This window comes from Maylandia zebra, linkage group LG15 (assembly GCF_041146795.1).
Source record: "Maylandia zebra isolate NMK-2024a linkage group LG15, Mzebra_GT3a, whole genome shotgun sequence".
NCBI lineage: Eukaryota > Metazoa > Chordata > Actinopteri > Cichliformes > Cichlidae > Maylandia > Maylandia zebra.
In genome coordinates, this window is record NC_135181.1 from 16,364,550 (window position 1) to 16,381,212 (window position 16,663).

General features: G+C 39.9%; 1 protein-coding gene and 1 long non-coding RNA gene across 6 annotated transcripts in view; one reads left to right on the forward strand and one right to left on the reverse strand.

Annotated features, from left to right (window-relative positions):
- The window catches only part of dlgap2b (discs, large (Drosophila) homolog-associated protein 2b), a 121,194-nt gene that overhangs the window by 69,229 nt on the left and 35,302 nt on the right, over positions 1–16,663 (forward strand). For all 5 annotated transcript variants that reach the window (XM_076874009.1, XM_076874010.1, XM_076874011.1 and 2 more), the window contains 4 exons: positions 1,577–2,718; positions 9,904–10,121; positions 12,137–12,290; positions 14,392–14,611. In XM_076874009.1, coding sequence (XP_076730124.1) covers positions 1,577–2,718; positions 9,904–10,121; positions 12,137–12,290; positions 14,392–14,611 — 1,734 coding nt within the window. The remainder of the gene's footprint in view (positions 1–1,576; positions 2,719–9,903; positions 10,122–12,136; positions 12,291–14,391; positions 14,612–16,663) is intronic.
- Positions 1–16,663, reverse strand: part of LOC143412640 (uncharacterized) — a 39,245-nt gene that overhangs the window by 10,136 nt on the left and 12,446 nt on the right. The window lies entirely within an intron of this gene.

Sequence of the window (16,663 nt, forward strand, 5' to 3'; positions counted from 1 at the left end):
ACTCATCCATTTTTCTAATCGCTTATCCAATTCAGTGTCATTTGTGCCGGCAGGCTGGAGCCTATCTGAGCTGATGCTGGGTAAGAGGTGGGGTTCACCTTTGGCAGGTCATCTGCCTAGCATGCAGCTAACAGAGAGAGACAGAGAATCATTCATGTTTTCGACCAAGAATCACCAATTAAGTGCTAACCAGTGCACCATTGCCACCAAACCTTTATCATGCCATAATAATATCGTTGTGAGTGAAATGAATAGACTACTTTTATCTTACCTTTAATCCTTCCCCTAATTTTTATGTGTTGAACATAGCAAACATTGAATGTTATAAACTATTGGTGAATATGCACATATTGTTTCAGCATTGTACAACATAAACGCAATAGAGGAAAACTCGTGGGAGCTGGAACAGCTTTCATCATGAAGCATGTTCTTGGGACTGACAGAGCAAAGGGATTTTGGAAGTTATGCTGAACTTTTTAACCTCACACACAGAAGCTACCAAATTTTCTCATTTAAAAATCTCTCTGAAGTAAAGAAAAATTTGCCCCTCTTTGTGATCACCGCCCAAAGATGTGCGCGTCTCTTCCAAAATAATTAGGTGTACAGCTAATAATGTTCTCCACCACGGGGCTTGAGAAATAATGCTTTTATCACAGATTTTAGAGGAGTTTGAATCAGCCCAAGCAGTTGCAGGAAGGATATGGGATGAGTTTAGGAACATAGTCTTCTTTTACAGACAAGTATTATATTGGATTAAATGAAGCAAGATAGGTTTTTAACTTGACAACTTGACAATAATATCTAGTAAGGGATTACATTTGCTTTAGATTTCTTCACAATTTTTGTAAAAAACATTTTGAGAAAACAACTGGAGCCTTGATTCTGTAGAGTATAGTTATATAGAAGGAAACATCTGGTTAGTGCAGAAAATCTCTACTGTAATTTATGGTTATCTATCCATAAACCGTGTATTATTGAGTCTTCAGGTCCAACTGATAACAATGTCTCTGAAATAAATGCTTGTTCTCTTTATATATTCTAAAAAGCGAAACTCCTTTACTGACATCTACCTTTACGATGAAGAATAAAATCAGTTGCAAAAAGGAGTGTATTTCAACATATATGCAGGAGATAATCAGTCATTTATGATGAATTATACATCACAAGTACATTTCCTATTTTTAAGCTTCAAAACCTCCAGGGTATTTTGTCATCTGTTCTTTTCAGATGAGATGAAATTTGACACACAAGTGCAACTTTTCATGTAGAACAAAAATATTTCATTAGCTTTTCTACTATATTAAAAGCAGTCATTACTGAGGTTAACTTAGGTTAGCGTCACATTACTGAAAGTGTCAATCAGTGTAAAAGTGTAAAAACCTATTGTGTAACATGGTCTGGCCTTTGCAGGAGTATTTACTTAATTAGAAGTGTTTTGGTACGGACTGGTCTAGATGTAAATTAGAATTGCAGGATGGTTGTGAAGCACCCCGTGAGAGTATTCGTCTGTCAGGTGTCACTATGCTCTCTCAATCTGACAGAATCTTTCTCTTCTTTTTCTCCTTCTCTGAAACAGACCAGAAGACTTCATCTTGGTCTCTGTCTCGAAAGTTCAATGAAGGCAGACGCCTCCCTCCATCCAGGAACATGAAGGGCTTATCGGGCAGCCGCTCCCAACATCAGATTCCTCTACCCCACGGCTTGGACTATGATCCCCACGTCCATGACATCCACACTCACCATGGCGCTGACTCCCGCCACCCATCCTACCTGCTCAGCCCCACAGAGAGCTGCCCTATGGACTTCCACCACCGCTACTCACCACGCAGCTCCATCCACTCCGACTGCATGATGATGTCCCCTGTCATGATGCCCCCAGCTGCTGCATCTGACCACATCTCCAGTAGCACCTTCCCCAGAATGCACTACAGCTCTCAGTATTATGACTCAGCCACACGGGACGACTGCGCTGCCATCACAGCCTCCGCCACATCCCCAGCTGTTGCGGCTGCAGCAGCTGCAGCAGCTGCCTCTTCCCACCATGCTGGCACCAAGAGCAACCGCCTTCCTGCTAATCTCCTGGACCAGTTTGAGAAACAACTGCCACTGCACCGTGACGGCTTCCACACTCTACAATACCAGCGCACCTCCACCACCACCGAGCAACGCAGTGAGAGTCCCGGCCGCATTCGACACCTTGTTCATTCAGTCCAAAAGCTCTTCACCAAGTCCCACTCCCTGGAGGGATCGTCCAAGATGAATGGCACAAAAGGTGACATTGTAGGAGGGGGTTATCACCATCATGGCCACCACTCCACAAAACACGGTAGCAAGAGGAGCAAGAGCAAAGAACGTAAGCACCGCTCTGGTGGCTGGTGGAGCTCAGATGACAACCTGGATAGTGACAGCACCTATCGCACACCCAGTGTCATGTCACGGCACCATGGGGAACATGTCGGCCACTACCACCCAGATTCCATGCACAGCCACCACTTTGGAGACCTGTCACTCAAGACCTCAAAGAGTAACAATGACGTCAAGTGCTCAGCGTGTGAGAGTATGGCCATGGGACCCGAGGGCAAGTTCATGAAGAGGAGCTCCTGGTCGACTCTAACAGTCAGCCAGGCCAAAGAGGCCTACAGGAAGTCATCGCTTAATTTAGAGAAACCCATGATGTACACGGACCTCAAGTCATCGCGGACATGTCATTACCTGCAGGTTAGTAGTACCTTTTTTTGGAAATATATGTCCTTAAAGTACAGACAAATTTGATTAGTGGCGTATTGTACTGAGCTACTGAAATACATGTTTTTGTGTGCATCGGTGTATATGCTATGGCTGGTACACAAACACTGATTTCATTCCATACCATGCAAACAATTCTGACTGGCATTGATCAGCTGCTAGTTTATGTCCACGTATAAGTCATCCTTTGCTTTCAGAATTAATGAAATCACAGAAGTTGTTTAATTTAGTTTGAAGCAATAACAGGATGTTTCCTTCCAAGTTTTGTGTTCTTCTAAATGTTTAATACTCAACTCTTTGGAAAAGGCCCACAAAAAATGTCTGAATATAGACTGAAAGGCCATTAAATGTGGAGATATTTGAAACGCCAACTATCAGATAATACAACAAACAATAACTAAGATCAATATCCACTCATCTCCGACACTGCCCTTCTCGATAAAATGCATTGATCGATTAGGAATCTAGACAGCAGGGTATTTGGAGTCTGCCTTTCTTTCTGTCATCCTCCAGAGGGCAATTACAGTGTCCACAAGTGTGAGAAGTCAATATATTTAACCAGGATTCCCTTTTGTGTGCTCACCTCAGGGAGCTATTGTCTATTAAGATATAGAGCTCGCCTGACTGAATCAATGTCATGGTGGAAAGCACTGAGAAGAACCACTGAGCTGAACTCCAGTGTAGGAAACACAAAGGCTGTGGTGTCTGCAAAAACAGCATATAGTGTGGCTTGAGTTGCTGTAGGAGCTGGTTCACCAGATTGGAAAGAGACATTACTTTATTCACAGATTTTATGCCCCATGCTTGCCTGTAACACTGTCATGAGTCACGAGACTAAAGTAAAGCAGTTAAGCTACAGATAGTGACTTCTTCTAAAACGGTCAAAAGTCAAGTATTCAGTGTTTCAGCGATCTTTGAGTTTCTTTTAATTTTTAATACTAAGCACTTAGCTAATGCTCTCATCCACAGTGACTCACAGGCTACAGCATTAGAATATTAAGCTCAAAGTCCTGCTTTAAGTAGCTTTTAATGAAGGTGACTTAAGAATTGGAAATAATGATAAAAACAGTGACATGGGTAACAGTTGTTTCTGAAATGCCAAACAGATTTCCAATGGGTCGTCATTAGCATTACGATGCTTGTTGTATGCACATCTTGGGAAAAGCTGGCCTGGACTTTGATCAATCATGTTATGAAATGCTTGACTGTAATGTGAAAGAGAACAGCTGAAGTGATTGGCCATTATTAAAGCTATGCTTCCATATTACAGTTGTGCTTGTATATCACTCAATCTTGAAAATAGACAACTCCTTTAAGCCACTTTCAATGACAGCCATTATGAGAAAGTTGCAAACTGAAATATGTGCTTGCACTATAATCAACAATTACCCATGTTTTTTTACTCATGACATCAAATTTGAAGCGGCACTCATATAAACCCATAAATAGTTCTACCGAGTACCATATGCATCCCCTTCATTCATTTTGATGCTGTGTGAAATGCACAGTTACACACAGATACACAAACTGCAGTTATTTGTGTGTAATGGGTAGTCTCTGTCAATAGAGGGGCTCTCTCACTGGTATTTAACAAGCTTATATGTCAGCAGGCAGAGACCCTGCAGCTGCCACATGGGCACATTCAGCACTGAGCGTGTCCATAATGAGAGCCTTATTCAGTGGAATCAATGAGCGGAGATCTGTAAAGGCGTTGTGGTGAACGCTCTTGGTGCCCATCTGATTTTATCTCTTTGATGTCTGGGTCCTTTAGGTCAATGTTCACTTGTGAGGAGGAGGACAGGCCTGCCTTAGGGAAGCTGACATAATCTTGTTTTAGCAAGTGTCACGTCTTCAGTCTGACCATCTAAGCCAACAAGGGTAGGGTGAAGCATATGTCAAAGAATATTAGAAGTTGAATCTACATATCATTTTAAGCCATTAAGAAAAATGCATACAGTGCTGTGCAAAAGTCTTGATTCACCTCTAGTTTCTTTACACTTCTTGTAATTTTTAAAAGCAATCTCGAGCAATAGATCTCCAGGTTTTCTTAAGGTCTTTGGAAAGTTTTCTTTGGACGTTGGTGGTTTTTTCACTCATTTTCAGTCCTGTCCTTGTAACTGACCACTTAACACTGACCTATGAATCGCTGAGACATAAAATGGACACCCGATTCCCGATGATGTTTAATCTGCCCTTAAAAACCTAATGAAACTGGAAAAGTGTAACGAAACAAGAAGTAGAAGGCAACAGAATAGTATCTGAAGGGCATGTCCTTAAGAAATAAGAAGAAATTCAGCAAAGACCTGACACAGGACCTGAGCGATGGACCCGGTCCTTCAATCTACTATTAACCATAGCCTCATCAGAAATGGTCTCAGTACAAGAAGGGCTCCTTCCCACCATATTTTTTAAAATCATAGTTATCCTGCTACCTTTGCATTTAAAAACCTTCAAATAGACTGCGTCCACTCTCACCATTTCAAAAGCCAAAAAATAACTGGCTTACTCAGGCACAAAATTACAGGACCCACACATTTACGAGCTAGAAATTGTTCTACCACATCCAACAGGTCAGTGTTGTTTTTCACTAGATGCAGTTTCACATCTGGTACATGGCGTTATGGAATTACTTTCTGCATTGAGAAGATGTTTTATCCCAGGGTTATTTTTGTACAAAGTGCCCACAGTGTAGTAGTAACTAATGATGGTGTAAAGCAGCTCATCTGTCTAGCTGCCTCAGAGGCACAGCTGAACAAGTTCTTTCAGGTATGGCATCAAATGAACACAGAAATAAGGTAATGCTAATGAGGTAGCGCACTGCTTCCATGAGTGATGACTGCCTTGTTAACAGCAGCCCCAGACAATCAATGGTTGTGCATTAGGAGGAAAATGAATCTTTTACTTTATTGCTGTCTTTAAGGCTGATTAATTTAGTTTCCAGGCATTTTATTCTATGCATGTGGGAATGGAAAATGTATTAGCCTGTGTTACACTTTTTGCTGATGGGTCTTTTTTTTTTCCCATGTTAACTTATGAGGTTACGCAGGTTTGCAACGTACCTACTGCCTTCATTTTTTTAGATGATAATGCACAAAATGTTATCTTATATCACAATATTAGGTAACCGAACAATCATCTCTCGTTTTCCTACGTGCTGTTGTGGAGTTTAGTGCTGAGGCAGTGAGACATGCTGCGCAAAAGAAATTCATTGTGTTTTGGCTTCAAATCGTAGCATATGGTTTAAAAGATTCAGAACGCGTTTTATGTTGACTGCAAAAACAGTTGAGGAATACATCTGAGCAGAATACTTTACACTAAGGATGATGAAGCCCAGTTGGTTCTGCTTTAATCATCTGTAAATCCTCCTACTTTTTACTATGTGCCACCTTCCATACAGAAGAAAAAAGCTTTATTTAAGTGCCTTATGCTGTTGAGTCCCTCACCTGTCGCCACTGAGCACAAGGGCTGTCGAGTAAGAGAGGATATTGGGTGCTAAAGAAAAAGATTATGAGGGGAAGAGATGAAGAGATGGGCAGCAAGAACAGACAGCGAGAATGGAAGTGATAGAGAAAGCATTATTCCACCTCCAGGAGAAAAAAAGGGGTGTGAGCCACTTTCTTTTCTGTGAGAGCAGTTCAGCACTTGTGGCAGAGAAACAGCCACACTGTATGACTGGCTAAAGTGAGTAACTGGCAGAGCATGAAGAACAGTCCTGCGCCTGGGCTTGTTGTTCCAGGAGCTAAGACTGGCCTGTCCACTGGGACTACTGCTAGCTGCACCACACACTAACACTGCTGTACTTGCTACATGCCTGATCAATACGCTGTTAGCAGAATCAGTGTGTGACACACAGAGATGGTAATGTGTTACTGTAATCCGATTACTTTTTTCAAGTAACGAGTAAAGTAAGGGATTACTATTGCAAAAACGGTAATTAGATTACCGTTACTTTCCCGTAGGAATGCTGCGTTACTGCGTTACTAAAACCGTGATTTTTTTGCGAGAATGTCTCATGACAGTGACGTACGCGAGTGCGACGGTCGTGACAACAGCTGTGTGCAGATCAACAATGGATCATATATTGAGTACGGGAGAGAGTATGAGCGTGCAGCGTTTAAAGCGTGGAAGTACTGACCTTATTTTGAGTTTGATTCCATAAAAAGTGACAAAAACATTAGCGTCCATTAGCATTGTGCGTGGGAAGAAAACATCTTTTTACAGCGAAAAAAACCCCTAAACTTCCAAGCAAGCTCCGAGTGCTACCACGTAATGGGAAATTCACAGAGAAACTGCCGTATCCTTCCACTGACCGCTGCGGCACACCTGCACCAGGGTAAACCTCCGCCTACCCAACTCCTGCTTTACAGGTGAAAATAGAACAAAAGGACCGCTAGTCTTTGATTTTATTTATTTTCTGCTGTGTTTTACTTGCATCTATTTGAAAGAGTGAGTGTAAACACAAAAAAAAAATATTTTATGTGCTGGAATGTGCAGAAAATAGGTTTAAATGTTAAACAAATTTCTTCCAGTCAGAGAATGTTGCATATAATTAAATTTTTGCTTGATGCATAAAGTTAAAAGATTAAAATTAATAAAATTATAAAAGTTTTAAAAAGACACTTTTCCATTTGATTACATTTTGTATGATGGATTATGCAGAAAAAGTAGAATTGGGCTGAAAGATCTATCGCTTCAGGTTGTAAATCGTGTTTTTAAAAAGTAACTAAGTAACTAAGTAATTAATTACTTTTGAAAATAAGTAATCAGTAAAGTAACGGGATTACTTTTGGGGGGAAGTAATCAGTAATTAGTTACTGAGTACTTTTTTCAAGTAACTTGACCAACACTGGTGACACATGGCCACTGTAGCTGTCCATCTTCATAAGAATTAAACCAGGGTGCAATTGAAGAACCCATGAACATTGTTTTTAATAGTATCAATCTGATACTGTAAGCTCAAACATACACTGTGTATTCAACCCAACAATAACAAGTAATCATTTTTGAAGAGTTGAACTTGATATACTCTATAATTTCTGTTCTATCAAAATCACTAAATCAGCGCAATTATTATGTGTAGACATCTGCAGCACTGCACAGCACAGTGTAGAGTAATTAGAACGGAATCACTTACTCACTATGCTAATCTTGATGCTGCTGTGTTAAGCAAAGTCCCTGTTTATTGTACTTATAATTGAAACACTGAAACCAATTTATGCTACATATATATAATGTTATGGCTATGAGCATCTAATACATACAGTCACATGAAAGAGTACAGCCTTTCTGCTTCCATAGAAATCAGGGGTGTACGGTAAGTAGCAGCCAAGTGCTGCTAATCGAATGCACTTAATTAACTGATCATCAGCAAGTGGGACCACCTTTGTTAAAGCAGAAGTTCTGCTGGTCTGGAGCATTCAGGTGTGTGTTAACACAATGGCATAATATTCCTAGCGGTGGATGTCCCCATGTTCCCAAGTGCACCAGCAAATCTACAGCATAATGATGGAAAAAGAAAAGAAACAAGGTGTTGCAATATTCTGGTTAAAATCCAGACCTCAGTCTGATTGAAATGCGGTGGCGGGACATTAAGAGAGCTGTACATAAGCATTTGCTTGCACTGAAGCAAAACTGTAAAGATGCGTCGGCCAAAATTCCTTCACAACGATGTGAGAGACTGATAAAGTCATACAGAATACAATTACTTCACCGATTACTGCTGCTAACGGTGGTGCCACAAGCTACTGGTTCATGGGGTGTAGTTTGTTTTTCACAGGACTGCATAGAATACTGTCAGCCTTTCTTTTTCACATGACTGTACATGAGTGTTCATTATTTTTGTCGTTTTTAATCACATTTGCCTTACAACTTATTCTGAGCTGCAGTATGCCAAAAGCTTATTTTGTGTTTATTTGGCTGACAGTCAAAGCTAATTGAAGAGCATGTATGTTTTTGTATTAGTAATACTACAGTGATGACAGTATGCTGACTTAAAAGTTACAGCCCAAGCCTCAGGCTGCCTTTTCTGTGCGTGCATAAAAATACATACTGATTCCTTGCCAAATGTGTTCATTTGCTTCCCAAAAATCCTTTAAATATGGCCACATTTTGATTTGCATTATGAGCGATTTGCTAAAAAGGATGCTGAACCCTGTCCATTCAACTGAATGTTGACCGTGCGGATGTAAAGTGCCATTTTACTTTACTTCTAAGAAATGTGATAATGACTTTCACTCCGTAATTTAGTGATGGGCTGGGGAGTTTTGGGCTACCTAAACATTTATGAATGGAAAAAAAGCAGTGTGAACAAGCGTTTGCCCTCTTCCTGATTTCCTAGTTTTATTTGTCACACTTATGTGTTTCAGATCAAACAAACACATTTTAATATTAGACAAAGATAACCAGAGTAAATACAAAATGCAGTTTTTATGATTTAATTGATTAAGGGAAAAAAGTTGGTCCTGTGTGTAAAAGTAATTGCCCTTCTTGTTAAATCATGACTATTTCTCATATCTCTATATATGTTTATGTGGGAAAAAAATCCCAATATATGACCATGTTCAATGTCACTTAAATCACCTTTCTTCCTGAAGCTCAGTTTGAACTCCAATAGGACATTTCATGCCTAAATACACCGAACTGCACTGAGTTGGCTGATTGTATATTTATGTTAACAAGCAGTTGAACAAGTCCACGTAACAAAGTAACCAGTTATTATTTCTTAATCAGCCCAAAATTAGGTACAGGTGGAGACCAACGTTTGTACACTGCTGTGAAACCACTTGGATAAATCTTTATAATTATTAAAAAATTTGCTTTATGTTACGGTCTCACAACTTTATATTTTCAATGATAACATCCTTGGCATCACTGTGATACACAATTCCTTTACTTGATTTTTCCATTTAGGTTAAAAAACACATAGCTGATACACTTTTCACACTTATATGGGTAATTTTCAAGCTGTATTTGCGAATATCTTTCATTTACACAACCCTGTCAAAGCTGTATATTTTGTACATGGCTAAATATTGCTATAGTACTCATCATCGTTTTATCACAGACTTGCAGGAATAACAAGTAATATCCTGGACTACTTCGACCTAATTGTTATAAATGTCTGTATTGTATTAAATGTAGGTGTGCCATCTTCCACAGGTGCCCCAAGATGAGTGGAGTGGATACCCAGGTGAGAAGGATGACGAGATCCCATGTCGGCGGATGCGAAGCAGTAGCTATGTTAAAGCAATGGGAGAGGTGGATGATGAAAGTGGGGACTCTGACACCAGCCCTAAGACCTCTCCACAAAAGACCATTCGGTCAGATGCTCTTGTCCTCAAATCAGCCATGCAGAGACCCCATTTAGACTCCCACAGGTAGGCCTGGTTGCCTAACGTATTGACTTAGTGTGCCCACGGCAATGCTGTGTATTCATTTAAATATTCCAGTTTTTATCATGGGTTCACTAAGGTCTTACTCAAAAAAAGGTAAGATGATGCACTGTGATTCATTTCCCTTTTATTTCACAAGTTTCAAATATTTACATGACAAAACCAACGCTCATCAATAGCAGTATCTCTGGTGTTGCTTCAGGGTCAACCAGTTGAGCTGCTTGGATTTCAGTGTTAATTGTTGCTTGGCTAGAATTTATTGGAGTCAACGCTGAGGACACAAGTTGTTTTTTTTCATACTTCAATACAAGTGGAAAGTTGGGAGTTTTGATGCAACACTTGCTGCTAACAAAATGTTGCTGCATGCTGTGTTTAGTTGGTGCTCAAAGCAAGAACATTCAGAGTCGTCTATATAAATAAACAGTCTCACTGCTCTGCCTACATGCTGTCAAAGTAAAATTGCTGTTTGTTAATGCTGCTTTTTGTTAAGCTGTCCCTGAGAGATATGACTAAATTGAACAGTCAGGTGATTTCAAGTGAAGTTACTTTGGAAAACAATAGTACCTTTGTTGGCTTGTATGGTTGGTGTGGTTGGCTCTTTTTTGGTCTTAGGCATTGCCTGCCAAGCAGTGTATTTCTACAACTGTTTCATGGGTCAGCTGCAGCCGTGCTCTGGTGATTGCTGTGGCACCAACTGGTTTTGAGTTTGATATAAATTTCTGATATACCATACACAAACACTGCATCGCCGCATCACGCTATTGCTGACAATTCTGTCAAAAGAAGAAAGAAAGAGAGCCGGTTCAAATGCAGGAGAGGTGACACATGGAAGGGCATACGTTAAAGTTAACACTGCTTGATGAAAAGCCTTGGGGGAAGTGACGGGTTTGTTCTGTAACCCAGCCAAGTGTGGAGTATATATGTCTGTGTTTTGATCCTAGACAGACTTTGACAAAGGGAGAGCATGCAATCTCCACATAGAAAGGCCCCAGTCGACCTGTGGAGCCAAACCCAAGACCCTCCTGCACTACTGTGTTGCCTTCACAATTACAACAAACCTTAATTATTGACAGTTTTACCATTCACTTTCACTCTAATGTGATCTACTCATTAATATAAATGTGGTAAATAGTATTTTGTTGATAATTATTCTAATCAGGGTTAACATACAAATAACATGTTGCAAAAGGTTCTGCACTGGACAAATTGAGATTAATTATCCAGATGATTTGTGTGATGTTACTTTTTAAAGCACAGTGTACATCAGTTGGCTGTTTTAGAACAGATAGATTTCGCTTCTCAGGATCTTACCACCTCCATTTAATGATTTCCTAATGATCTCTCGCTGGTAAATGGTGACCATGTGTATCTTTTTCATGCTAAACCAGAACAACATACAGAGTGTTTTTTAATTGGCGTATTCGTGATGTCATTGCTCTACCTAAGCTAAAACACAGCTTTTCCCCCCAATTTATTGTTCTCTGTGACTGTTTGTTTTCAGGCACTGTGACTTTCAAACGCAGCCAAATTCTTGAAGCTAGGGAGCAGTCGTGAATCCGTCATCTCTACTGCCACTGAGTGCTAATTTTGTTACCATCATCTCAGTGGGGAACTGATCACTTTTGCTTTTGTCCACAAACAAAACAGCTCTTATGTTTTGTTTATCCTCTGGTGGAGAATGTAATAATCTCTTACTGTAACTCCATGCTGTCACTGTTTCCCTAATAAGAGCCACAGCCTAGCTATGCATGCTCTCTATGATTTTGGGATGAATGAACTACTGTTTTATCATGGAACTAGAGGATATTTAAAAATGAGAGGGGTGAGGGGGTATCATGTAGAAGTGAGAGGGTAGAAGTTCATTTTCATTTAATCACAAACAAGGCCGTGCCAACAGATGCTAACCAGCGGATTTATAAACTACAGTGTGTTCCAGATGTTACCTTTGTGGCTTTTGAACTGTGAAATCGTGTCTGTCCCTGCCCCCTGTCCTTGTTCAGCCAGGGCTACCACTTGCAAACCACAAGAGATATACAGCCCCACCCTAGTGTCACGCTGGACCCCGCCACCTTTCATCCCCCGCCCTTCCGCTCTCGCAACCAGAGCTACATGCGCGCCGTCAGCACCCTCAGTCAGGCTAGCTGCGTCAGCCAGGTGAGTCTCAAACACATGCATTACACAGAGGCAACACCTGGACACATCACTGAGAGCTTATATCAGTTTGTATGTAGTAGCACTGTGCTGAGGACAGCACAGAGGCACTAAGCACCCAAGGGAGGTCCCCTGATTATTAGATTGCAGAGCAGGGGTGTCAAACATAAGGCCCAGGAGCCAGAATCAGCTGGGCAAAGACTCCAATCCGGCCTACTAGATGTCTTTGGAAAATATGAAGGAGGGCTTGAATTATGGACTTTTCACTGTACTTTCATAAGTGTTACTACTACAATTAAGACCTCCCACTTGGTCATTAATACCACACTAAAGTCAATAAGTTGTAGATAAAAAAATAAACTTACATTCGCTATCTACTATTTACTGTAGACTAATGGGTCTATAGTGAGTTAACAAGAAACTTCTGTTTTATATTTACAGGGAAGTCTGGGAAATTAACTACTAGAATTTTTCCTGTGATTTCTTTCATTAACTACAGCACAATTTCTTTATTATGTACAAAAAGACACATGCTGTTGAATTAGACTTCTTTATCTAATATTAAGATACCTCAGGGATTAAATGTGTTGTTAAATCTCTTTACAATGACAGAAAGGGGCATTTCACTGGTCTGGCCCAATTAAGTTCAAAGTGGGCTTTGTGTGGCCCACAATGTAAAGCGAGTTTGACATCCCTGTTGTAGACAAAGCCTTGGCTATATCAGTCAAACGAAATTGGAATAACTTATTGCTTTTACTGTTTGGGTACAGATGATTTATCTGAAAGCTTATGTCCAGGCACAGTCCAACATGGTTTACAGTTTGTTTCTGAAGTGTTATCTGCTCATAAAAAAAATGTGAAATTACACATAATTATTAAATTAGGACATCAGTGTCACATCAGCAAGTTTGCATCTTGATATCTGGAACAGGCTACTGATACACAGTTAATGAGCCTAGTGTTGTTTTAGCATGCCAACTCGTTTGTTTTGGTTGACAGGGCTTTTTTGTCACCCTCGAGCAATACACTACAGTACTAGTGTAGGCCTGGAGATGAAATAAATACACGTTTTGAACCAACATCATCATTCAAATAAATTCAAATTCAAATACCTTCTTCTCCTATGAATCTATACATTTGGATAAATTAAGTCCGTTTGGACCTCCATGGTGGCTTAAGATGTGGTTACTGCTGCAAGATCTGAGACACATCCACCATTGGACCTTCAATACGTACATGGAGTAACAATGAGGAGAGATTTTGGCTAAAACACAGGTTGAAAAATCAGTTTACACCCTTATGTGCTAACACCTAGTTTTCCATTACTGGAAAAGGTCTAATTAATAGCAAATCATTCCCGTTTTTAAATAGTAAAGGCTAAAGTAATAATGAAAAGGCAATATTATCTCAATAGTACATCAACATTTACAAAAAGTGTTAAATAATTCAAATATAAACAAAAGTATGCAGCCAACACAATTTGTATCACTAAAAGAAGAAGCTATTTTTATCTCTTCCCTCGTTCACAAGGAGTTTCCACAACAGGTAAACTCCACATGTTTGATTTGGCAGATTTTTCGTGCCAGATGTCCTTCCTGACGCAGCCCCAAAGGGATTTGTGTCTCCTCGTAGGATTGAACTGGGGATCTATTGGTGGTTAGGCAAATGCTTTAACTACTACACTACAGAGACACGTTCAGCACTTAGCTGTAAAATAACATTTCCCTTTGATGAGTACATGATTTTCACATTAACAAATGAATCTTGTTACACAGAGCAGTTTATTGTACTTCTAAGCTCTTCCACGACTTATGAGATATCTTCCATCTGTTAGCATTCAGTATACTGTATAGAACGTCTTTTGTGATCAATTTATTGCTTTATAACTCAAACTGGCTATTTTTCTTATTGTTTTTTTGTTGTCATCTGAATTTTTTTTCCCCCATTTGATCTGACATTTATTCAGTTTAAGGTCGAAACTGACAGCGGCGTTTCCTTATGCTAACACTCCTTCATATTTGCTGTGCAAAGGGGAAGAATCAAAGTGAGAAAGAGAAAGGAAGAGGAAAAATTAAGGACTGCTATTCCTGTTTTTGTCTCTCAGGTGAGTGAGACTGAGATCAATGGCCAGTTTGAGTCAGTTTGCGAGTCCGTTTTTAGTGAAGTAGAATCCCAGGCCATGGAGGCCTTGGACCTGCCTGGTTCGTTCCGCACTCGAAGCCACAGTTACCTCCGTGCAATTCAGGCTGGTTATTCCCAAGATGACGACTGCTTGCCTTCAATGACATCCTCCACTGTCACTTCAACTCTCAGATCCACAACAGGTAAAACAATCCCCCCCCTGAATAAGAGAGGGCTTAGATTACATATCTTCATATATCCTATACATGTGCACAAACTTGACATACCTAAATATGTACAGTGGGGAACCCTTGAGCTTCAGAGATGCCGGGCTGAATGATTCCAGTTATTTTCTTTGGAAGCTATGGTGTACGTGTGTTTGTTTTTTTGCCACTGCATACTCCCAGTTGTTTAGATGAACCTGCTTGTGTGCTACGTTGCATGAGTCATGCATCATTAGCCAAGCTTCTGATTGGTCAGTTGTGGTGTTGCCGAGCTTTAATCTAGGATAGGGGTGGGAGAGCTACATTTTAAACATTAAGATGGCAACACATGGCCATAGTACACAGTATAATAACACAGCACAGCCGCATTACATGGCATGCCTAAAAGGAACAGACCCGAACCAAAGCATGTTAAAGTGTGGTGTTATTTATGTATTATGAAAAGCGTGTGAGTTACTTAGGGAGGGGTGAAAAACAAAATGGGCCAGGGGGCAGGGGAGCAGTAGGTCACTGATATACTTGTTTGAGAGGACACACTGGACAAAGCATTCACCTGTACTCCCCATTAGCACAAACTTTGTAACGGACATTGCAATTGGCTACATAAAATAAAAAAAATGTTAAAAAAAAAACCCAAAACAAACAATTTAAGGTAAGTCAACAAGCTTTAGCAGCTAGTACATATGCACACCTACATGCTGGTTGCACAAAGAAACTACACTACACATGTTAGAGTTTGAAAGAAAAAAACTTTACTAACAGTATTGTTGTACTGTGTTGCATGAAACTTGAGTTAATGCTAACAAGTGTCCCAATGAATGATATGTCAATGTAAAAATGCAATAATTTCAAGGTTTTTTGTGACACAGTTCAAACAATATGTCCCTTTATTTAGCATTTCAGGTTCTTTGTGCAAGCACAGTCTTTCCGGTAACTCCCTCACTGAGTGTATTTGGTGTTTGCCTGCAAGAGTAAAGCTATGAACCCTATTGAAACATTTTTTTTCTCTAATTACATGCATTTTTTTAATATTATGGATTACCTGGATTTTTACTGTTTTTGTACACTTTTCTGTCAATTTAATATTGGAGACATTTGCAGTTTTATTCATTTTGTTGCCTTTGTTTTCTTGTTGAATCTGGACTTTTGTTTTTGTTTTTTATCCTTTCATTCTCAATTGGGTTTCCATCTACGATTTCTACGATGTGACAGAAGTACTGAGGACAAAGGAGTGTTCTCCAATCCCACCGTCTTATTTGCTTAACGCTATTCATTTAACTCTGCTCCAAATCTGTCAGCTCAACATGGGCGAAAACAAGCAGTTGACTGTACATTATGTTCTGAAATTGTATTACCAAGATTAGCATAATGCATCGATTACAACATGCAATATAAGACTGTAGCAGTTCAGAGAAAGGACTCCCTGGATGCTGATAAAATATACAGTACTGCCACCTCCCATACAACCCGTACTGTAAATATTACTTGTTTTTGGGATGCACTATAATTATGCGTGAATAGTGGCCATAAAATAAAATAAAATAAGAGAGAATCGCTTATTCATGGAATCCTGTTTTTATGTTAGTCTTCAGTACTAGATTATTACTATTATTATTAAACTGTAAGCAACTTATGACCCAAACCCTGAGGCTAGTGGGCCATTGAGTGGGGAAGGGACCCCATGGTGCTCCGTAGGGCAGACGAACAGCAAACCCCTCTCCATTTGACCATCCACCTCTTGAAGGATAACCAAGGGGAAAGAACAACTGGAGGCATCAGTGATGATTGTTGCAGGTATTTTAATGTTGACACGCATACATATATCTATGTATATGTGTGTTTTTGCACTGCCTTCTCAGTAAAAAATAGCAGATAAAGTTTATATGTAGTTGGTAGAAATATCGCCTTGTGTTATCCCAAGTAGCAAACATGGTGTCAAACAACTCATAAAACCTCAGACATGTTGATTTATTTTTAGAGCACTGGTAATGCTGAATATTGATTACAGTGATGAATGTGATGCTGGCTTTT